Source organism: Vanellus vanellus (genome assembly GCF_965231255.1).
Source record: "Vanellus vanellus genome assembly, chromosome: 3".
NCBI lineage: Eukaryota > Metazoa > Chordata > Aves > Charadriiformes > Charadriidae > Vanellus > Vanellus vanellus.
In genome coordinates, this window is record NC_138907.1 from 77,361,769 (window position 1) to 77,387,260 (window position 25,492).

Here is a 25,492-nt window from a genome sequence, read left to right on the forward strand (position 1 = left end):
ATAACAACCACTTGTCATTCTGTCTGTGTTGTGTTGTGTTTTGCATTTCCTGTGCTTTACAGCTTGGGCCCTTTCAGCTCTTTGGGGTAGAAGTAGTAGTAGGGGACCAGCACATTTTGTTATTGCTTAGCACCATGTGCTTCCCCAGCACTACATAAAACTAAAATAAGTCTATTCATTGTGTCTGTCAGTTTAGAAGAATTTAAGTTTTGGAATTGTAGATATGTTGTCACTAGAGAGATGTAGATTCTCGGAGACCAGCAGTTCCAGATGCAGGTAGCTCAAGAGCTACTTAACAAAATTTGTCTGTAAGCGTGGGAATCGTCTTTCTGTTTAAAGCTGCCCAGCTTTAGTAACTCCTGTTGGCTACAAGGAGGAGAGAAAATGCTCATCACTTACAAACATCAGATTAATTAAAGTCATTGCATTTTCAGCTTCTATACTGGAAACACTTGGCAAGAGATGAATAAACTGTATGAGATACTATCTTATTCTGTTCATTTTGTAATACTGAAAAAAAAATTGTCCCGTCCCAATGAGGAGAAGTGATGGTGCCAATTAAGCTTATTAAAAAGTTCTTTTATGGCGAACAAGAACTTTTTTTTCCACTTTGCATTTCATTCGTAAGGACTAGACTGCTCAAATCTGAAATTTGAGTATAGATAGCAGCATACTTTATAATTTGCTATAACTTATGTGGATACCATTACCAAGGCATGAAGAAAGCTATGCTAATTTGAACTTTTTGACATGTGTTGGTAAAGACTTACTATGTTGTCCTTGCCTACAAACATATTCACCATTCAATATCTAAGTGTATCAAAGATTTTTTTCTTCATCACCTCTCAAGTTACATCACATAAAACAATGCAAAGCCATTTGTGAGAGTATAATAAAGAATGTCTAAGAATATGAGAATTCTTTTGACCAATTAATTTATAACTCTTGTTTGCTTTAGTTACCAAAATTCTTAGGGTAATCCACAAATTGTTTCCTTATGATTTTTCTTGCCTATTAGTCTCTGTCAACTGGTAAAGTTCTTAGGCTGTTGGATGTGCCACATGTGTTAATTTCCAGTGTGTTGTCTATATAAGTTCATGCTATGAAATAAACACAAGTTTCTTTAGTTGTACCTCAGTGTAAAAGGAGCACTTGGTGCAAAGATAAAATTGTGTATGTCCACAGATGCCATGGAATATCTCCTACATTATAGGCCATATCCTTTCTTAATTCCTGGTAACTTGCTTCAGTCTCACACCTTTATATTCCAATTGTCTGAAACTCTCAGCTTCAGATGTTCATAGCCACAGAACCAACCATCTCCTGTTCCTTCTCTTATGAGGGACATTTCTTTTTCAGTGTCTACTCCTAAGCTCTTGGATGCTTTCAATCCAAATTGTGTCTAGTGTTTGTGCCTTGATTAACTTATCTTGAGATAAAAAAATGTAATTCAGTTAAAACATAGCTGAGTTAATCTTAAGTCCACAAGAGGAACCGGTACTGTTTTTAAGTTATGTTTTCCAGTACACAGTTAAAACTTCATAGTCTTACAGACTATGCACTGATTAAATCTTTCCAAGAAAGTGTAATTCCTTCAACTGATAAGTGTATTTTTCTGCTGTGTTCATTATTTTTCTTTAAAAAAAAAAAAAAGGTTGTTTTAAATGCATGATTTTTTGCTGGTTTACCACTAAGGAATAACTTACTTTCCTATTCAACATTCATGTATGTTCTTATTTTACCTTAGTCTTAAGTTGTATACTGCTTTCCAGAACTTCCTGTGTAAAGCTCCATGCATTTTAAGACATTGTTCAAATGTATATTAAATTCATTAAATGCACGGTGGTTACTTAATTGGAGTTTTCTTGAGGTTTGATACAATGAGATATGCTCGGGAAGTGAATTCTACATGTTGTCAGTGTAGTTACTTTTAGCTATTGGAGAGGTTGTAGTACTAGAGTTTTTCTTTTGTTCCGATCTAGTCTCCTGTACTTTCACAGCATCAACTTCTTAGTATTGGAAACATTTTTTTAAAGCGCACGGTTTTGGTTTTCCTACTGCAGCTAAGCAGTCTTCAATTCCACAGTCTCTATATTTTTAAATAGGATTTTTGATTCTAAGCAATATTTTTGTAACTTTTTTTATGTTCTGAGTTGATAAGGTATCTACTTTTCTATCTATGGTACAGAGTTAATTCTCGGACTTATTTAATATGCGTGTATAACTAAAAAGCTTTCAGATCACCTATTCTGGAAAGCTATGTTGTAACTTAAATCAGAAGCTTCCAAAATTTTTTCTTATCTCATTCTGAAAAAGTGACCTTTTTATCCCAGTAAAATGTGTTCAATCTGGTTTCTAGCCATAAAAACATTGTTGGTTCTTAATAAGTGATTAAATAGATTATTAAATATGATTTGAAAATATTGAATGTGATGATACAGTCACCGTCTAAGACCAGCTAAACCATGATCTGGATATTTTTTAGGTTTGATTGAGTGTTTTTTCTCTTATGATTCAGTGATCCAGTGATCTCTAACAACTAACAGCTTAGCAGCAAATACTACTGAGAAACTTGCAAAAAAAAAAAAAATCTTGAAACTATCTTTGATAATAATAGAAATGTATGGACAGACTAGCTTTGTATTATATGAAATACTTGTTACGTATATATTCTGTTTGTTGGTTTGGTTTTTTTTTAATGTAGGATAGAGATTATAAGCATAGTTGTGTGTACCTAAAAATAATCATCAAGTAATGGGCAGGAGGAAATAATTTTCCTACATGTGAATTTTGTAACACTAGCTGACTCTCTCAATAAATAAATATACTTCATTTCAGCTAACAACATTTTGAATAATGTTCTTATCCAATAAATGAAACTGTGAGGGTGTTGCATATTTGTGCAATAAACTTGCACATTTGATTAATCACATAAATGTTTTCTAATAGATCTGAGTTTTAAAGCGCTCTTCATATCTGGTGTAATCAGTTGTAATTCTTACTTCCACTAAGCTTCATTTTAGCTTTTAGTCATGAGGTGCTAGTTGATCACAAGGATTTTTATATACATGAAAATACCTTTCTCAGTGTATGAGGTGTTTTTTTTTTTTTTTTTTTCCTCTCTCTGTTTTCTATAGTCATGTGTATCTTTTTGTTCTAATTCAGTGATTTAAATCAGATGATTATTCATGCAGCCTTTCCTGTTGTGTACATATTTACCAAAGTAAGATTTTTACTAGCTGGCAGAAATATTCAAATATAAGATTTGTTGGGGCAGAAAGGAGTGGGCTTGCATAGCTTTTGATTGCTTTAAAGTTACAATTTTTATCATCAGCCGTTGTTATGGCGAGTCTTTACGGCATGTTTTATTGCTTCCAATCTTTTTGACAGTAAAGTGGTGGTTGGGTTTCTTGTGGACAGCAGCGCTATTCCTTGTCAATAGCTGTCTGTTCTGACAATGTGCTTGTCTCGTCACAAAACTTGCATTTTCTGCCAAATTGTAGGGATTTGAGGGTAGTTTGTGGGTTCATTTTCTGTGCCACAAAACGTGAGAATTGGAGGAGACAACGGGTAGGAACAGATGTCAAAGACAGAGGCAAGGGTGCAAAAGCATAAAGTGTGCAAATAATTAATGTGAATAGAGTGGCATGAATACTGAGTGTTTGAGATATATACTGAAAGGGTATCTGAAACCTGGTGTTTTTTATTATCATTGTATAGAGTTATTTTGATATATTTAGGTCTGAAAGATGTAGAAGACCTAGAAAGACCTCAGCAAAACCTGGGAAAATGATACTGAATCTGTTTGTCTTCTCTGTGCTTCAAAGCATAGGTATTTAAAGCAAGTTGACATTAGCAAAAGTTAGTATTAAGGCTCCTTTCACTGTTGCTTAAAACGTTGACCTCTTGTCACTTGGAAATGGCAGTTTGGATAATGACATTCTAAAGAAGATACTTGATAATAGCAGTGTACTGGCATCATTTAGAGGGAGGCTATTAAGGCATATTTTTTCTCCCTTCCTCTTTTGAAAGACTGTTACCTATTGATTGCTGTAATGCTTCCAAAATTGGAAACTTAAGTGATCACTGTAGAAGTACTTTTACCCATTTTTGTTTTAATTTTATTTTATTTTACTTGTGATATAAGCTTGACAAAATTTTTTTAGTGTCTAAAACTTTGGTCTCTGAAATGGGTCCGAAGTGAAGGCTTATGAAGCTGTTAGTTATTTTTGGAACAGCAAACAAATGTTACTCAGGTTAGCTGGGTCTGTCTTTGCTTCCTCTTTTTGAAAATTGTGCAAGCACTGCATGTTTAGTTCTTATACTACCTTTTAGATTTCGATTTATTTTTCCATAGCCTTTTAAGTGCTTTACATTTATCATTCATTTTTTTGTCACCTTTGTTTGGGTATTGATTGCTGAAGAACTAAGGTAGAAATAATTTTATGTTTAAAATGAGACTTGAAGCCATATAATTTGAATCTTCCTCTTGACCGTGGTACAGATTTAATGTGTATCCAAGCTTCCTTTTCTTTAACATTAAAATGTAATTGTACTTTTTATTGGCACATTGACATAATTCTGTTTAATTCTCAAAGGCTGGATCAGGGATTGGATAGAAAGAAGGGGTTTTGCTAAAGTGTGGGAGCCAACAGACAATTTACTTGAGCAGGAAGAGGCATCTGTGTTGACATGATTGCATTTCAGTTTGATAGAGATGCATGTAATTTTGAAATGAGCATTGCCTTAAGCAGTAGAACTCAAGAACTCAAGTTTTCTAGGGGGTTATGTCTTGAGGTCTATGGATCATCTCACCTCTGTTGAGGTGAGAGCTCACATTGTAACTTCACTTAGTCTACATGCATAAAATCTCTTCTTTAGCTGGCTTCTTACTTCCATGAAAACTTTCCAAGTCTGACTTATTTGTTTGTTTTAACAACAAACAAATTGACTAATTAACAATTTTTCAAATTTTAACTCTGTCATTCTGAACAGCAGTTCTTGGAATCAGGAATGGGATGACACAAACACAGAGAGAGTATGTTTGCATTGGCTTGACTTCCTTGGAAGCAGACTAAAATTAGGATCTTTTTGAATGCTCATTTAGCTGCTGGGTAAATATTAGGGGTTTTCATGGAAAAAACCTAAATGAGTTTCCTCCATATTGTCATGCATTGTGTTTACTTTGTTTATGGTGGAGGATTTTCTAAAATCTACATAGTTCCTCATCAGCCCATTTTCAAACCAATTTCAACGCACTGGGTAACATAGAAGGCAGTTGAACTACTAGATTGTATACTGTTTTCATGAGTCATCACTGTGTTTTCTTTTGGAATGCTTAGCTCTGTTTCACTTCTTTATTTGTTATGATTTATATGGTCCTGGCTTTGCTTTAAAATGGTCTTGCTGAAATAAACCAGTTCATCCCCTCAATTTTACTGTGTTTTTTTGAAGTTGAAAATTGTGACTATGCAGTTAGTAAATAAAACCAATAGTTCCAGAGATTGAAAGCAGCAAATTATAGCAAACCTCTGGAAGCTTCATTCCTTTTCTAAATGTTAATAAATTTATACTTTAGTGTTGGTCAATGAAGTATTAATTTAATTTAGAATACAGACTAAGCATTTTAGATATATCAGAAGGGGAGCTTGCATCTACAGTGTTCTAATGAACTAATTAAAATGAAACTATGGCTGGATGACATTGTGGATGCGTTTCTGTTCTGCAGCATGCAACTGGGGTAGTGCCCACTGACAATTAAGGCTTCCCTAAACTTTTGCTGAATGTGTGTGGGTATTTTCCAGCTTTTGTGGTGAGGTGGTCTGTCAGAATACAGAAATTAAGTAATATTTAGGGAGTGACAGTGAAAAAATATAGAATGCTGAAGCTGTTTGACTCTGTCTGCTTGTCGTCTTGCTACAAACATGCCTCTCTGACTTGACTGGATAGTGGAAGTCCTCATGTTCTGTTCTTACTGGTTATCCATTAGGGGTAAGATTCAGCGAAGAACTTGAGCATACCTAAAGGTTAGAAGCTACAATGTCCAAGCACACCTCCTGGTTCCCAAAGAGAGATGCTGAATGTCCTTCGTACTTCTCAGGATTCAAATCTATACTCCCAGCTCATGGGACAGTCTTGATGCTATGCTATTCTGCAAAAAGATTTATTGAATGAGAGAAAGGAGGAGTATGGTTTTGAAGCCTAGCAGTTAGGGCAGCCATCTGGGGAATGGGGAATTCAGGTTACAATTCCTATAATTCCTGTAAATTATTCCATATCTTTATTAGGTCTAAGATTATGGCTATTCTGTGTTGTACACGAGGCTGCACTTTGGGACAACTGAGGAAGTGAAGCTAGTGGAGAATGCCTTACCCACTTGCATAGTGCAGTTACATGTAAAGAACATCCTAGTTTGTGCTGGTACCTGCACCCACTTCTACACCTGCAGTCTTGGATTTAAACTGTTAAATCTTAAATGTTTTGACATGGAGAGAGCATATCTTCCTGCCATAGCTGGAGTCAGCAGAATTGCTCAAGTTAAAAAAAATTTCATTAGCATACTTGTGCTGGTATGGCATCCTTTGCTTTGGAGCTTGCTGTACACCTGATCTGCCTGATCTCCAAAACTTTTGTCAAATTTTTATGACTATTCATTTATTTCTGTTTTGATGCTCTCTTTTATTATTACTATTGTGTTTTGTTGGTTTTTGTTTTTTTTTTTTTTAATTTGAGGGACGTTTCCCTACAACAGTGGTAAGGCCATATAGCTATATTTCTAAAAATATAAAGAAATAAGAAAAAACTTGGGCTTGCGGCCTCCAGTAGAAGAGATGCTGTTCAGCAATGACACCTCTTTGCTCTTCTTAGATTGACACTGCCATTAAAATTGCTACTTAGTGTTGGTTATGTGTGTTGGTCTTTCTTCATATAGCTAGTTGCGTACAAGAAATTGGATGACCTGCTTTTTTTTTACAAAACTCTTGAGAGTAGGACTTGGTCACAAGCACTATGGATTCATTCCAATGGCATGGGGCAAATTCAGCTTTTCAGTTCCCTGTATCGTTTGGCCCTGCAGTATGTTTTTAGTTTAATTTTTGTTCAGTTCTCTAATCTAAATTGTGATGGGGTGAAGTTTGCAATTTAACGAATATAAAGTTCTGTAGAGTAAGTTGGCAACAGTAATTTTTATTTGCTTTTGTAGGAAATTGAATTTTATCTAAGGGTGATATTGCTTGCTTAAAGCAAAACTGTCAGGTTTAATTCACTTCTGCAATTCAGTAACTCCTTCAAGAAGGGAGCTTGCTTTCTTAGCCTTTTTGACTGGGACAAGCAGGCATCAGAGCAAGGTGATTTAGAATGTGTCTCAGTGGTATTTTGGAGGCAGATAAGAGCAAACTCTGCCGTCTTCTGGAGTGTGAGCCAGCTTTGGTAGGTGTGGTGGTGAGCCTCAGCTGGCAGCTCTGGCTGGATAACTTAGCTAAATCAGCGCACCGCTAAGCTATGTTAGCTCTGGTTTAGAGGTAACTTGCATACCTAAAGCTCAGCGTAAGGGCAGATTATCTGCCTCAAAAGTTCACCTAGGTGCTCCTGTGGAATGAGAGGATGAAAGAGGGATGCTGCTGCTTTGAGTTGCTGCAGGAAAGCTTCCCCTCCTCTACCCTTGTATAAGATTTCTTTGCCGATCTAGATTAATAGTGTCGTCTTCCTGAACAGATTCTCGCATTGCTTTAAATGTCTGTTCGATCCTGTAGTTTCCCATGGGACAAAGCATTTAGCAGGGTTCCTGATCTGTTGGAAGGAACTGGGGAGCCACGGGGGAGGGCAGGGGTGGAAACCAGAGGGCACCAGCCTGGTGCCATCATGCTCCCTTCCTTGAGAGGTGCCAGAGGTGTAGAGGTTCCTCCTCTACGCATCTGTGGCTAATTGTGTTCCATGAAACCCTTTTTCAGTTTCATTTTCTATGTGCCTTTATTATAACGAATAATGTTTTGTGTAGACACTAGTCAGTTTTTAAATGGGTGTAGAAATCCTTTTTAGTGCTTACATAGTGCTTACACCTTGAAAAAAGGCTGGGCACTGTTTATGGGTCTCTGTCTCGTGGGCTTTGCCTGTTGATGCTCCTGTATTTTTTTTTCATACTATGCATTATTTATTAATATCTTTATGATACTCATTTGGAGGTTTATGGTATCGTTACTGCTTTATAAATCATATTGTAATTACACATGAAGGTCATTATCCAGTGAGCACTGTGCAGTACTGGAAGGTAGGGACTCTCAGTTGAAGTTTTGACACAGAATCTTCTTGTGACATGACAAGAAAAAGCCTTTCTAAGATGATTCCTGAAAGCTTTCCATTATAGTTTTCAGAATGATTGCACAATTAAAGGGTCAGGTACTAAGACCTCGTTTTGTTTACTGATCCTCATTTGTATATTAAAAACTGATAATCCTGTAGATTTCTTTTATACTGTTTTTTAATATACAGCCATTACTGTTGTATGTATAGTAGTGGAAGGCTCAGTGGGAACATTGCTGTTGATAGGGAGTAAGCAGGCTCTTGTTCTTATTCATTTGAGGGTTTTTTGCTTTTTTTTAAATTTCTCTTTAAACAATATTGTCTACACCTTTGCTAAGCACAATTTGACAGTGGCTAAAGTACTGGTGACAGCCAGAAGTAACATTTACCATAAAGAAACATTAAACCATTACCATTTTCATTGGGAACAATAGCGACAAACTTGGCGGGGGGGGGTGGTGGTGGAGGGAGCAGAGGTCTAATGAAAGCACAGCCATTGGCTACCTCTTTAACCTGGGGAGGGGGATGATCTTGAACTAGACAAATCCTGTTTAAAGAATTGGGTAATTAGTAGTCTTGTCACTCTACAGATTAGCATTTTGAATCGCTTTCAGTAAAAATGCAAACTGCCTTTATTATTTCTGTCTTTCAAAAAGCACATAATTGAAAACTTTTGTTATTTGAGATGCTTCTTTGAATCGCCTTCAAAAGGGAGGTTTTTATTTTTTTTTTTTTTTTTACATTTGAATGAATGGATTTAGTTGTTTGCTGAATGGCAATATGTTAAGATTGGGTTCATGCCTTGTATAGCTGCACCTTGTCTGAAGATTGAAAAGGTAGAAGGGCCTCGCCCCGCTTTATTTCTTGTACGGGGTAGCAAAACCAAACCTAACCCATCATCTCCACGTTGATCTGACAATAAATATTAATTAGTTTATGAATATTTCATGATCTCTCAACAATCTTTTCATGATCTTTTTTTCATTCCTTCAACTGACGAATGCTGGAGTCCCTGTTTGCATTCCATGTTTTCAAGCAGTATTTGTCCTCTAGTGGGTATTCTGTAATCCAAGAACCACTAGCTTGTCATCATCAATGAAGTACGCAGTCAGAATTTGGAAGCAAGAATATAAGCATTTTTAGATGTTTGCACATGATCTCACCCTAATGCTGTGGTGTGAGGTTTTTTGAGTTCCCTCTGCCACACCAGATATAAATATTTATATAAATATTTAATCGCTCTTTACCTGGGATTTTGATTCAGAGGGGGAGCAGTAGTCGCAAGCACTCTGTCCTGTGTATTTTTGAAGAGGAGGAGGGAAGGTGTGAAAGCACAGTGTGGTCCTCTTTCTAGTAGATACTGCTGGTTTGAAAGCTTCTGCTTTGGCAGCTGAGGATGAGAGGATCCCAAATGGGGAGGAGGGAGGGAGGAGAACATCTAAGACACTTTACTGGAGGTAAGTAGCCAGTCTTTAGATGTTAACGAAAGCTTGACAGCTTTTTTAAAGCAACTCGGAGAATAAAAACAATTTAAGAAAATTGTGAGCACATCACTACTACTTTTGATTGCAAAGGTCAACAGACTTTGTATTTCATTCCATTATTTAGTGTTAATAGCTTAAAAAAACAACACAACAGAAAACCTTTCTACTTATCTAACATGCTTCATGTTTCTACTTGTTTTATTTCTAGCATATTATCAAGTTTCACCGTGCCTCAAAAGCAAATAAAAAGCCCATGCAGTTGCCAAGATCTATGGTTAAATCCCTACTCTACCAGATCCTCGATGGAATCCATTACCTCCATGCAAACTGGGTGCTTCACAGGGATCTGGTAAGTGTTGTATTACCTGGTTAAGAAAGTTTCATGTGCGTGTTGTTGAGTAGGAGAAGAAAAGTCCCTATTAGTAATCTTGCGTATCGATCCATACAGCTCTTCCTGTTATTGTTGCAGGAGACCAATGGAGACTTTAAACATGAAAACAAACTATGTTTTCACATTGTTTTTATCTGAGTCATCTGAGCTCAGACAATGATGCTAGATCCGGTAAAAGGACTCAGATATCAATATCCGAAAACAGTACATGAGCCAGCTGATGTATGTTGGTTGAACATTCTTATAAGTTTGTGCATGACTTTGAAAAGGCATTTAAGTAGGAAAGCGATTGATACCCTTGTACGTTGTTTGGCTTACGTGCAAGTTACCATAAAAGCTAGTGAAAGAGTAGTTTTTTCATGGAGTATTTCTTTTCCATGTGGTATTTTTTCTGACCGTGGGAAGAGAACTATGAAAGAGTTGTCATCTTGAAATTTCTCATGACCTGAAGTGGCTCTTTAAGTTGACTGCAGATTACAAGGGCAGCCAGTTGCCTTGTCTTAGTTACCCTTTTCCCCTTAAAGTTTCCCACCACTCCTCAAATTTAAGTGAAGTGCTACCAAGAGCTGCAAAAAGAAGAATACTAATATGAGTATAGTGCTTGCTGCCACTTGCATTATAACTAGAATTTTTGGCATGAGATAAACAATGTGATGGTTAATATACCAAATCTAATAGTTATGCTCTTGTAACATCAGTAGTAGGTATGGTAGGAAATGTAGTGTAATCTGTGTATAAAGCCACTGCTTTTATTTGGTTATTTTTTGTAGTTGCCCCAGTAGGTCAAAATTGGCATGCATGTCCAGAAACTTATAATCGCTAATTAAGTTTTGTGAGACACGGATTGTTCTTGAGTCTTTAATAGTAAATAGGGGCTTGGGCTAATTTTTCCATCTTTTCTGGAAAGATGTGAATAAACGTAAGGCAGGCCTGGAATAGAAGTCACAGATATCTTCTGAAATAAATGTAATAACAGTGGCCAGAAGTGGGGTTTCAGGTTCTAGTAAGAATTTTTTTTTTTACCTCGTTCTGTGGTACTTATTGTCAGTTTTTCTGTTAAATTCTAGATGTTAGTATGTTTGTGGGTGTTTTCCCCCCACCCCTCAGCCTTTGGAATAGTAGTCATGAGCGAAAGCAGGAAGCAAGTACAACCATGATTTTCATGCTACAATTATTACTTTCCTAAGGAGACAGCTGTTACTTTGGCAGAGTGCTGAGATGTAATTAGATAGAGCTTGTGAAGGAACACCTGAAAAGTCCATATTCAGCTATGTTTAAGGGAAGCATATGTGTTCATGGAACTATTAAATATATATACACTCAAATGCCATACATGAACTTGATATCTTGACAGGAAATACAAGACGGTATCCAGGATAATAATAATAATAACAAATACCTTAGAGAATTTTCTTGCTGGTGTTGCTGTTTCCAGCCTGCAGCACCAGGTGTTTTGTGTGACTAGGGCTGCTACTTTACAGGTCTTATCTGTCAATGTGTTGCAGCAAAGCTGGTGCCTGATGTCTCTGTCTTTTTCTCTTGGAATTTTGGGAGGTGATGGTTGCTGTTACAAAAAAAGACAACTATTTTTCATGGCACTGGAATGATAGCACTTGATTGATGTCGGCATAATTGAGAAGGGAGAAGAACAGAAATTTGTGAAATCTTAATGTGTTCTTGGTATGTGAATAAATTTAAGATAATGGATTCTGGGATACCTCAGTGAGAGAAAGGAAACCATTTAAAAAATTGCTTTGCTACACTGGTGATTTAAAGCTGTATTCAGAATCTTTTGCCTTTAAAAGTCATTGTGGATTTCTGAAGAATTCAGGTATTTCAAAATAGTATTTTATATCTTGAACACGGTAAGAAAAAACTGATGTTATTTTGGATGTGTCCCGTCTGCTCTTGAAATTAGGAGTTAATGTAATCACGTAGTAACAAATGTAAATTCTCAGTTAACAAAAATTTTTATGTATCTCTAATTTTTATGCATATGCTCATACCTGTGACTTTTGCTTCTAAGAACAGTACCTGAGGAGCAATTTTGTTGGCATAAATTTCTTGCATAATGTATCAATACTAAATCTTTAGTGTTGTCTTAAGATGAGAAGCAGTTTGTCTGGTGTTTTTCTCTTAGCTGTTTTAATTTACATCTGCTGGAAAAATATTTTTCTGTTTCATGTAAGCCAATATTTTTCATCAAGACACCTTGTACTTTCCTGGTTTACTATAACTCTGTTCTTACTATTTTTAGCATGCATTTGGATGTAGACCAAAGATGGTGACATCCATAAAAGTCATGTTATGCTTATTTAATTGCTTTTTTTTTTTTTTTTAAAATCAGATTCTCTAAGAGTATTTATCATAATATTAGTCAAATTCTCCTGAGCTGTGGATATGACCTTTAGACTTTATTTAACAAATGTTGCAATGAAAAAGCAGAAACATGGGAGGTTAGGTATTTGCAAGAGTACTTGCTTGAAGGTATTCGAACAACATTGTTCGAACCTTAATTTGGTACTGTCTTAAAGAGTTTTAAAGAAGCTAGAATACCAAATGTGCTTTTCAAAAACCTTGGTTCTCAATGGATCCGTATTTTTAGATACCTTAAAAATAAACTTAAGAGTAACAAGTTTAAGAACAGCAGTAACCAGCAAAAGCATGGCACAGTAATAAAACTGGTGAACAATGTGAACTTGCAGACATGCGATACATATCCTGTCCTTGAGCTGAGCTAATGGATAGTTTCTACCACAAGGAGACAGTCTCGTTCCCTCTTCACTACTGCTAGGCACTGCCACCCATTTTAATGGCCTGGCAGGTGATACTCACCAGGCTCATGGTGAGCTCATTCAGGGAGTTGAACCCGCAGAAAGTTTTCTGCAGGATTAGCTCCCTGCAGGATCTCACTGGGAGATAACGTGTGCGGTAGCTGGTGCAGAAGAAGCATGAGGCTGGAGGTGGTGGCAGAAAGCTCAACAGGTCGTTCTAGCATCATTTGCCGTTAGATCAGATTATTTTTTTTTGTTAAAATGCATCTTTTTAATTCTTAGATAAAAGTGCAAGTGTTTTTAAAAGATTAAATTCAATTGTGTTTCTAAATCAGTGTGACTTTTGTGTTTACCTTGAATCTCTTCTGATGTAAGATTTACCTCAGTTTAAACTCTTCCAACACAAGTCCAAATTTAGGAAAGTGCCCATGATGAAGCAAATTACAACATCAAATACGCTCTCACTAGTACTTTTAGAAACATGAAAATAATTTAGCATATCCTTTAATATCTTGGAGTGCTGGGGTTATTTTGTTTCTGGGTTTCTTACCCTGAAGGTAGCCGAAAGGTGCTAAGTGGCTAAGATGTAATTTTTTTGGCTAATTTAAAAAATATTCAGCAGTAACTTTCTTTATGGCAAGATTCACACCAATACAGAATATGAGACAGGAGCGTTAGAATTTTGATTTCTTTGAATAGTATTGAGCCAGTTTATATACCTTAGAGTTGATATGTCTATGAAAAGCCATACATTTGTTCTCCAATGAAGCCATTTGGAATGGTATTTTGTTGTTGGATTACACATTGTTGGGTAGTGACAGTTTCGCCTATTCAACATAGCAGCACTCCTGAAAGCCACACATGAGAAGAGGGAGGCTTTGCTGGCTCTGCTAGCTGCTGAGCATTCCATTATGAACAAGAGGTTAATATAGATAAATATTAGAGAAAGAACCTTTTGGTATGAAGCTTTTGTTTTTAAAGTGCTCTGTGTACACTGTGGGCTGGCCACTTGAAGGAGATCTAAATTGTGCTCCATACCTTGAGTCAATAGCAAGTTAGAAGGTGCACCATGTGGAGTACAGTATTTCAGGGTATTATCTTTGTCCCCTCCTCCCCCAAACATGAGTTATTTAGGTTCTGTAGGAATGTTCAGCAAAGACCTTACTTTGCAGGGACATCTGAAAATGGGTATCTTCCATACACTGTTCACAGCGTGTGTTCATGTTGGGAACAGAAAGGATTTTGGCACTTTTTCTTGTGCTAATAACCCTTCTGTAGTTGATGTTAGTTGCTTAAGGACAAAAGCAGGCAGACACCATTTCCTTTAGAACAAAAGGTGTCCATTGATAAAAGCAATTTCTATTTGTAATAGGATGTATTTTCCTGGAGGGAGGTATTATCTATGAGATGTTTTAACTGCACAGAAACCATATTGAGGAATTCATTTAAGATTCCACTTATATCCTTGAGCATTTCTTTAGAATTCTGCTTAATGTTATTAAAACTACTGGTTGAAAAATGAATGTTGGAAATCAAACTCACCAGAGAAATTAAGATTTTATTTTTTTTTTTTTCCCCTCCTTCCTCTAGGATTGTGTTAAACGGTTGCTTTCAGCATTCTGAAATTGGAAACTTGCTCATTGCAATAGTTGTATAAACTAATTTTGTAAAACGACCCAAATTCCTAAAGTGTTTTTTTTTTTTTCAGAATTTTAAATACTTGTTGACTTTGAATTTCCCAGTTTCTCTGGTTTTACACCCCTACAGCTTTAGAATGTCTAAATTGACTGTATGTGCCGTTTTACAAAGTAAAGAGATTAACTTACAGCAAAAGTCTCTTAGATGGAACAATAGTGACATAGGTGAAAAGACAGCATTTGACACACCTGTGGACTCACTGATTTACGTACAGAGGGCAGAGTTAACATGTTCTGATGGAACAAAAGGTGTCCATGAGTCTTAACATCGCAGAGATTTCAAACAAATTCCTTTTCACTCTAGTAATTGATTTGCATTATTCTGTTTAGAAAAAGATTTGGGTGTTTAAAATGTAAGTGAGACAGAGGGTGGATTCTGGACGAGGTGGTTCCCTGAGCAGGCTTGGACTTACTGTTGATGCATAAGGAGGCCATGCTGCCTCTACTCCTCTGCTCCACTGTGTCCCTCCTCCCCCTTCAAGCTGGGGATTGGAAAACTAACATGAGTTAAAATTAGACTCATGAAGAAGAGGTTGATCTGTATGTGAGTTTATTCCCTGATCTGGTTCAGCATGCAATTACACAAGTACTTACATAAGGTGGATGTATGGACAAGATGGATGTATGTGTGGGAGTCAAGTGGACAGGGATGGGGACGTAAGGGCTGGGTAGACTTCCATTTGTCAGTGGCATTGTCCTATTCTGCTGGCAGTGTTAAATGCATGATCTGTAATCCTCCTCTGATTTTGTTGGTGCCTAGCTTTTGGCCAGGAAGAATAAAACGAGCACCTGAAATTTCTCAACATAAGAGATCTAAGGCTTGGTGTTTTCAGTTGTGGTTTTTGAAGAATCTAGTTACAGTTGTTTGAAATAGTATTTTTGCCAGTGACAGAAAGCAGAGTGAGCTTGTATCTCAGGTCCTCCAGTTTACAGTCTATCTTGTCAGTATAAATACACCTTCTTTGGCATTTAAAGCAAACATGAACAGCGGTTGCAAGGAAAGGGTACTTTTCTTGCTTTTGCCGTGGAAGAGAATGGATGGTAACGTGGCAGACTTCTGCAACCAAGTGGCTAAATCCTGAAGCAAATTCTGGATGTAAGGTCCTTATGTACTGCAGAACAGCTCTTAAGGTAGTGTTGTTCAGTGAAGAAAAGTGTTTGTAGTAGTGTTTGTAGCTTAAGGGTTGTTTTTGTCGCTTAGACAGCAAACATTTTAGAGTTTTGAAGCTGATAATTCCTGTCTCCGCCCCATTGGTATATCTGAGTTTGTGGCTTATATTGCTAAGAGATACTAGATAGGGGTAGACAACGGGGAAGAAAAACAGGTAAAAGGAATCTCAGTGGGACACTGAAGCAAGGATGGATTTTGATTATTTTTTTTTTTTTTTGAAGACACAGCTAACAGAGGAAGAAGGAGTCTCAACAAAAATCTTCCTTTTCCTGCCATTCTCTCTTTCAGCAATCTCTGTGTACAGTGCCCTGTGAGCTACAAAACCGTGCATCATTTTCCCCGCTGGTAGCAAAGACTCACTTTTCTCAGGATTTTTGTGATGTCCTACCCCATTGTAACAGTCAGGCCCAAATCTTACTTGAGCTGGCTTTTCCTTGTCACTTCAGCTGCTGAGTGGGCTAAACTGGTGATGCTTCCATGTCCATGTGTGGTTTTCTCGGTGTAACCCGTTCTCTCCAAACCAACCTTCTCACTCTAATGTCACTAAGAGGGGGAGGGAGGAGGAATCGAGCTGTGGTGAAGATTTTGCCAGTTTTCCCATCTCCAGCATTTTTATTACCATTCCCTTGTCTCTTAATGTGGGAGGAGATCATGTATGTGTCCTGTAGTTTGCTCCACTATGTTATCTGTACTAGCAGAAACTATTTTCATTGTGTGCTTAAGATAATCAGTTTGTGTTTCTTCCCAGAGTGGATTATGAAGTGTCCGTGCACTTCTGCCACCTGCAGAATTTATGGAGTGCTAATCTGGACATTTTTTGTCGAAGGACATAGCAGACAGCTGAGGTTTGATACAATTTTGACTCTGCATGTCTGTTTATATAGCGAATGTCTATAGACAGCCTTTAGGATGATCAGACATGTGAGCTCCCAGATTCAGGCTTCTTAACAAGTTCCCTGAATATCCAGCCGCTGCAGTAGCAGTAAACCCAGTATCTTTCTAAGGGTAAATCTTTAGCAGAGCCACGAGATGCCCATGTGGTGATGGGTGCTGGCTCTGGCTGGCCATGATTACGCTCAGGGCAAGCTGTCTTCTCTGGTTTTCCAGCTCCACATCTCTTGTGGAGCAATAGAGGACAATGCAGTACTTGTCCACTCTGAGGGCTGTCTGGAAACCATTGCTGTCTGGAGACTGTGGGTTTTCTTCTGTTAGGAGTAAAGGAGAAAGGAAAAACCCAAATTGAAGGGGTCAGAGAGATGACTTTCTGTGGGAATCAGCAACTTCTGTCTCCCTCAAAGGCACAGCCCATTCAGAAATGATGGAACTAATTAGTGTTTCATCCTCTTAACTCTGATAATTTTTGATTTTAAAAAAAAATTCATTATTAATTTATTCAGCATCAGTATTTTAAATTATCTGTCATGATATGTGTATAGAATACCAACATTTTAGTAAATTTTCAGTAACTCAATTATATTCAATTCAATAAAGCTCCAACAGTTTTCATATTTTTAGTTGACTGATTGACTTTTAGTTTAGGGATCAATTAAAAAAGACAGTCATTCTCTCAGAGTAATCCTCCTCTAGCCAATACGTAAATCTGCCATCTCTTACTGTGGACCTATACCTGGACTCTGCTCTGGAACTTTGCTGCCACCTTACACAACTCACTTAACCTGTCTTTGCCTCTGTTTCCCAATCTGTTAGCTATTTATGGGTCTAATTTGTAGTTTACTGCTTTATGCGCTATGAAGTCTTTGAGTGAAAGTAGTATAATATGTGTGGTTTATGTAGTTAACTATTTTTCTTTTTGTTTAATACTCTTCTTCTAATGAGCTCGAAGTATTATCAAAGACTAAGAATTAAAATAAATTGCATGGTGTATGAAGGCACCAGAAAAATTCTTAAAATTTTGTTAAGCGGATACTGACTTTTTACTTCTGCTTTCATGTCAAAGCCTTTGAGAAAAAAGTCAGCCCTTATTATTACTGGTTTATAACATTTAACTGCTCTCTCTTTTTCTTCCCTGTGCCCTTCCAAGAAGATTTTCCAGGCCAAAAAATAATTAGGAAAGCTACCTAAAAAGCAGCAGAACTGAAGTGATTTTTAAATGCTCCACTTGCATTTTGCAAAGCAAGCCAACTGTGGGTTTGAAAGATAAAATGTAAAATTACCAGTGTGGGAAACTCCCCTTTCACCAGCAATTCTAAAAAAGGATTTTTATGTGCTGATATCAAAAGTAAATTTAGACGTAGGTTCATGCATCCCTCTCTTGACAAGCAGCTGCTGTGTAGGAATGCAGAACTGTTGGGTCCTGCCTTCTGCCAGTAATTTTGCACTGGGTTGAAAAGCTTCTTGGCCCTGTTCACCCATTTGGGTGCGCACACGCCTCCTATAAATAAATAACAAGTCAACCTGTCTGCCAGTTCCTTTAAACTTTTTTAAAAACACAGTAATTGTAATCCCCACCATTCTGTGTCACTGTGTGTGTATGTATGAGAAGGGTGCACAAATGTGTATGGACACGCACTCCCAACTCATGTTATTCCCTACCTGTGTGTGGGTTCGAGCCTCTTAATCCTTTATTATTCCATCTGCATGATCTCTTTGGGGTGAAGGGGACTTTCTACAGTGTCAAAGAACCTTATTAATGATGATACTCAGCTTGCAGATTTCCCCAAAGAAAGGAAATGCAAGCTAAACTTACATATTTCAAGAGATTAGACTCCATGATAACTTTAGGTAGTGGTTTGAATGTATTATCTGAAAGGTAAACACATTTTTCCTCTTTTATATCTGGTTAGAGAGACTGTACACTTTTTTATTTACTGCTGAGGAACGACAGTATATGTGTGCTTGTATGTGTGTTCACACGGATACATGCTTCTAGATAGATAAATGAACTAGAAATTTTATACGCTGAATAGCAAACTGAGTTTTATCAGCATATGATTTTCTCTTTTTCTTTTTAAATGATAGGCATATATTGAGGGGCACCTACTCAAAAATAGTGCATTTCTCCTTAGTCAGAACTTTGCTTTTTCTCCTTCAGTTGTAAAAACTAATCTTCACGTGATTTAGAAAGGTTTATGAAGACGTGCAGAGTATTACCTCTGTTGAGTATGTGGAAACAGCAATTTTTCCAAGACTGACTAATGTATACCTTTTGGTTTGTGGCAAGAGTATTAAGAAGATGTTTGTAGATTAATTTTTACTAATAAAAATAATTACAGTTGAAGAAAAATGTTTTACCTCAGGTTCTGAAACAAGCTTATGCCCATAAACCCCTGACTGGATATAAATTCAGATGAGTCAGAAGAAACAAAGGGACTGATTTAATGTTCTTTTGGCTGCATTTTGCTGCTAAAGTCAACAGATGACATATGGCTGCTGTGAGCTTCGTATCTCTTTCCTGAGGTGGAAAAAGGGCGAGAAGGAAGCAAAAGTATTAAAGTAATTCTAGAATTTATTTGTTGGTTTTTTTTTTCTGATACAGAAAAAACAGAAGGAAAATGTCATCTTTTCTAATATCCTCAATAGATACCATCTGCTGTATGAAGGTTTCTAGCAAATACATAATGTATTTGGCTTACTGGTGCAGCTGACCATTTGGAGTGAGCAAACTGAGTTTTGCGTTCTAAATAAAAAAGACAAAGTTTAGAAGAAGCTTTTAAAAGCTTTCTTTTACAAAAGACTTGCCGCTTTTTTGTTTCTTTCTGTTGGAGAAAGTACCTGTGGGGTAATGGGAATGGCTACAAGTGCGTCTATCAGATTGTTGTTTGGACTCCTTGCCCCTTCTGTATAAGGCTACATGGGTTGGCACCACGTTGTTGACATGTTCTTCATATTTATAGTAGTAGAAATTTATGAAGCTTAAAAGAATTATGTTAAAATCAATGGAGACAACCAAGAGAACAGCATATAATCAAGAAAAAAAATGAAAACATTGCATTTGTTCTTCATGTTGCTTGCCATCTTGCACTTTCTCTTGTGCATGTCTCTTCGTTTGCAGGCATACTGTAGTTATTACTGCTCTACTAAGGTGTTGCAATAACGTTGCAGATTGTCTTGCATTTAAATGAAGCATCTTTGATCAGCAATCCAGGAAGCTGCAGTGACAAACAAAGGATGTTAGTTTATTCCTCACTTTTCTTGCATGTGAACAGTGTCAAAGAAGCTGGCTCCGCTGCAGAAAAGGACTGATCAGCTGGTGTTTCGCTGATGGCTGATCTCAGGGCCTCTTTGTCTTCTCCAACCTCCATCCTTTCTGCTTGCTGGCTAATGTTTCAGAAATCATCAGCCTTACTGTAGGTGTAAGACCAAATACCACAGTTGTGTCAGTTAAAGAAAACCAAGGAAATCCTTTATACAGTTTGTAAGGTGGCCATGTGAGGTGGTCCTCTCAGAAACAGGGCATTAGGTCTTCGGATACATCTTTAGGGAGGATTATGGTAGTCTTGTACTCGTTTTTCTGAATTTCATGTAAAAACACCTTGGCATTAAATTTTCAAGCCATTTTAATAAATACATGAACAAACCTTCAACATGTCTGGACCACTGGTAAATGTATTTATAATGTTCTTTCAGTAAAGAATATTATAAATAGTGAAGCAGTGAAGATTTCCAGACAAGAAAGGCTTCTCATAGTGTAAGTAGTTGGTCTTGAACACCTTCAGTTCTCTGTATACCAGATCTCTGTACTAAAAGGATTTTTTTTTTTAACTGTTCTTTCTCTTCTATGTTGTTTTCCTGCCCCTGTGAATATATGACAGACATTTTGACAGACCCCCGTTGCACTTTGTTCAGCACCTCAGTGGTATTAGAGCACAACTTGCTGTGACCTTCTGGTTTCCTTTCAGTGGATTGTAGAAGCACTTCCCCAGCAGTTCAGTAACCTTCCTGTGCTACTTTGTAAGGTAGTAAAAAATAGTGTAAAAACTCATTTATTCTGTTTAAGTAAGCTGATGGCATCTGAAAAATGTTTTTTATATTGGGATTATGGTTTTGCATTCTCAAACAACCCCTCCCTCCCACTCCTCTGTGATGCTTTGGTTCCTACTGGTATAATAAACTCTGAATATAAATTTTGGTTGGTTTTGTATTAGTTTACTTTATATCTATTTAACCACTTCTGGGGAGGGGGATATTGTTGAAGAGTTTTACCTAAAAAACAAAACAAAACAAAAAAAACCCACCCTAAATTAATTGGAGCCAGGCTCTTTTCAATGGTTCCCAGTGACAGGATGAGGGGTAATGGGCACAAGTTAAAACATAGGAAGTTCCGTTCAAATACACGGAAAAACTTCTTTACGGTGAGGGTGACAGAGCACTGGCACAGGCTGCCCAGGGAGGTTGTGGAGTCCCCTTCTCTGGAGATTTTGAAGACCCGCCTGGATGCAGTCCTGAGTAATGTGCTCTGGGCAATCCTGCTTTAGCAGGGGAGTTGGACTAGATGATCTCTAGAGGTCCCTTCCAACTCTGAAAACTCCGTGATTCCGTGATAATCAAAATAGTAATAAAAATGAAGTAATGTGGTACTAAGAGTTTAAGCTTGCTTATTCTACTAGTTTTAATATTGAGCCCAAATCCCAAAACTTAGCGTGATAATGTTCTGTGTAGCTGGTGTTCTCAAATATAACTCATGTCTAAGAAAATAATTATGTAGACAATATTTTGCATTCCTGAAATTCCTCTTGGAATGAGGGATTTCAGCTACTCGAGCCGTTTTGTCTTATGCTGTAATTGTTGCCAGAGTGGGTTGTTCACAAATCTGTCTACTGTTCTACATATTTCTTTAATCCATGAAACATGCTTGCACATTTTTACTTTGATTTGCCTTTCATATAGTTACTTTTGATGTAACAGTTGTGGATGATGATTGTTAGACGTATGAATTAAGTGCAAACTCCAGTAGTTTACATTTTAATGAGCTGATATTGACTTCTAATGCGAGTATGAACTGCTGTACTGCGAGTATGATTAGCTGTTTGCCAGCTCAGCTGAAATTAAGTCTCTTAAATGGGATGTTAAAGTTGGTTTTACTTCTTAAAATTCAGGATGTGAATTCCAATCTCAGCCCTAAAACTGATTGCTTATCAAGTAAACATTAATTCAAATTCTTGAATTTGAAAGTTAAAACGAAGAGAATTGCAGACCCATTTAGGTTTTGGGTAATGTGTGTGCTTGAAATTCTGATTGTCTGGATAGTATAATAATTTTGCAAATAATTTGTCGGCAAATACATATGCTGTGGCTGGTTGACTGCTGCTGTTTGCTAGGATGCAAGATTTACTTGGAATCTTATTTCTCTGTGTGTGTCTCCTTGCTGTGGAGCTGCTGTTCTTTGATGCCAGCTTAAGTAGTGGGATGGGAAGGGCTTGCAGTAGCAGTGGACCTTTTGGGGGACTTAAAAGTCGTCTTTTCTATGTAACGTAAAAATACCCGAGTGTATATTGCAAGTGATGTGTTAAGATTGAAAAAATGATAAACAAATCAAGCTGTTTTCTAGTTTATCTCATTTTCAAGCTATTTCTCTTCCTGCAGTGTGGAAGTTTTGATGCTTATCCCTGTCTATAGGGATATATATCCCTTTATAACCTGTAGTTTACCGAAATGCTCATCCGCACAGTTCTGCTCACTTATGACTTTTCTTTTTGCTTCACTGGAAAAATACTAGATGCTAATCTCTCCCTTTCTCTCTCTCCGGGGTGGTGTACATGGGAACACCCAGGAAAGTCTGCATTAACTGTTGAAACAGATTAACTTAATTGTGTTAAACTTCTTTGTGGCTATTCTGAATGTCTGGGACCTGAGTAGTGCTCAATTTAGCTGTGCCACTGCAAAGTGGTGCTGCCTCAGACTGCCCAGCCCTCCGCTGCACCAGAGGCGATGATGGGTACCAGGCAGACAGTGATGCAAGTGTGCTTCTCTGCTGCCGCTGTTCCAATCTGCGGTCCCGGTGCTAACTTTTGCCTTGACAAAGGTATATTTATTCCTGCCGAGGTGCTAAAGTGGGCTGGAGGGCCACGACAGAGGAGCCTGTTCACTGCAACAGCCTGCTGTCTGGGTGACTATCTCCAGCAGAGAGACAGCGTGGACTGCTAGAGGCAGTAACGTTTGAAACTGTACAGCTCTTTTTCTTGGTGCCCATGAGTTGGAACCCTTCTTCTGTATTTAAGTAGTTTTAATTTAATTTAGTTGAAAAACTTAAACTAAAGCAGAGGGTATGGCTACATGAACAAGTTACAGCAAGGCAGTCTAGGGTGTGGATTTACTCTGCATTAGTTGCTCTGTAGTGACTGCTCACCTGCATGTTTTTATCCTGCAGAAAATGCGCAGTCCTTTGATATCTCACTCCTTAATGAGACTGAGTAAAATTGCCATCATTAAAACTGAACAGCTACTGTGTTAATTTCCAAGTGCCTTACATTGTTCCTGAGGATGATTTCATTAAAGTGCTGGTAACTAAAGTGTCAATATAATAATGACTGTATGGTGTGGGGTTTTTTTTCTGACTGGAGAGCAGCTCTGTGGAAAGGGACCTGGGAGTCCTGGTGGACAACAGGATGACCATGAGCCAGCAATGTGCCCTGGTGGCCAAGAAGGCCAATCGCATCCTGGGGCGCATCAAGAAGAGTGTGGCCAGCAGGTCGAGGGAGGTCATCCTCCCCCTCTACTCTGCCCTGGTGAGGGCGCACCTGGAGTACTGTGTCCAGTTCTGGCCCCCCCAGTTCAAGACAGACGGGGAACTTCCATCTAAAGTTCCATCTAAACAGGAGGAGGAATTTCTTTACTTTGAGGGTGGCAGAGCACTGGAACAGGCTTCCCAGAGAGGTTGTGGAGTCTCCCTCTCTGGAGACATTCAAAACCCGCCTGGATGCCGTCCTGTGCAACCTGCTGTACGTGACCCTGCTCTGGCAGGGGGGTTGGACTAGGTGATCTCCAGAAGTCCCTTCCAACCCTGACCATTCTGTGACTCTTACGCAAAAGTTGAGCTTGTATAACAATTCAACCTTTTGGGTATAGCGCGTGTCTTTAGTATGCTAGAACCACTGCAGTCTTACAAAAAATTGTGTTCAGAATTGTGTATCAGATTTCAAGTTGTCAAATCAGTTGATAGCTTTTGGAATTTTAATAGTAGGGACATTACAGCCATTAAATCTGGATTAAAGCTATTATTGCCTCTAATAAAGCTTCCCTAGACTTTCACCCGGTCCTAAGTTTGTAATGTGACTATTTTCAAAATGGATGTTGCAACTATAGAGAAGAATTTCAGCTGATAGGCATAGCATATACAAAATATGGGACACAGTAACAGGGAGTAGAAAGTGCTCCAATATATTTTTGAAAGCTAGGGGTTTTCTGAAAGGTTGCACAGTAGGCTTTTCAAAAGTCATAATCTGGCTTTGAGGAACAGGAGTTGAGTGCCTAGCCTATTTATACAGTTTGAAAAAAGAAAAATAAAAATTCCCACAGGGGGTTTATTTGAATTTTAAGCACTTGATGTTTTGTGAAAATGTCCAAGGACTTACTGGCAACATCAACAGTGAGGTAAATCATAAACCTCAAGCACTAAAAACCTAGACATTGTTCCTAGTAAATTGGGGCAAATTTGCTATAGCAAGGACAATCATGTCTTTCTTTGAAAGGGAACTATGTGTTTGGAGTTGTTTAATTTAAAAAAAAACACAAAAAAAATAGGACAGCTTGACCTGCAACACTCTAACATGCCCATGTTTTTGGCATGAATCACAGAATGTTTTCTCAGGAATTGGCAGTATCTCAGAGCCACTGCATGCCTGTGCAGGTTGTTTTTCATTTTTTAAAAGGGTATAATTGTTGAATGGAAAAATATTATAATTAGTTCTGAACTATTTCAGATTCTGTTTTCTGCACGTAGAGCCATCTTCACAACTCTTCTCTGTTTTCTTTCTTGACGCAAATCTTTCATTTGCTTCCAACTTCCTGCTCCTCTGCCCACGTTCCCATATCTGTTGATCTGCCTTTTGCCACCTCTTTAATGTTACTCATATAACCTTGACTCAGCTTTGACTTTTCTGAAATACTCCTTTTTCTTCATCTTCACAACCGTAATTATTGCTCCTCCCTTTGGCCTTCGCAAGTTTGAGCTCTGCAGTGGCTGGCACAGGTAGAATTCTACGTCTCATACCTGGACCAACACAGGGAAAAGCTCACTCATTCCAGATGAAGTGACCCTCCTTTATTTTAGTGTCTCGTTAAAAGTACCATACTCATTCAAAAACTTCATAGACTCATTAAAACCTAAGGGTCTCTAGATTCTGAATTTGGTAATGGTCCCTGCTGTGGTGGTTCTGCCTCAGAAAAGATTTTGAAACTGGCTTTCTTAAGGCTTTGCCTCCCAAAACAGCCTTTCTGTGTCTCCCCACCCAAAATTAGATGTACCAAATCTTCTTTCCCTATGCCTTCTAGATTTTAACTTTCATTAGTAGCTTTAAGAATGAATAGTGTGATCGTGGTTGTGTATGTTTAAGCTATTACGCTCTATAGTTCTCACATGTCTTAGTTTATATATAATTCTTGTAAGGCATTTGGACATTATTGGGAAAATCCTTTATGAAATAAAAAGAGGGGGTTTATCTATTTTGGGTTTGGCAGGCTTTTTTTTTTTTTTAACAGCAGATTACTTCTTGTCCTTG

General features: G+C 37.7%; 1 protein-coding gene across 1 annotated transcript in view; it reads left to right on the forward strand.

Moving 5' to 3' along the window:
• CDK19 (cyclin dependent kinase 19) overlaps positions 1 to 25,492 on the forward strand; it is a 130,713-nt gene that overhangs the window by 52,670 nt on the left and 52,551 nt on the right. The window contains exon 4 of the mRNA XM_082480431.1: positions 9,991 to 10,131. Coding sequence (XP_082336557.1) covers positions 9,991 to 10,131 — 141 coding nt within the window. The remainder of the gene's footprint in view (positions 1 to 9,990; positions 10,132 to 25,492) is intronic.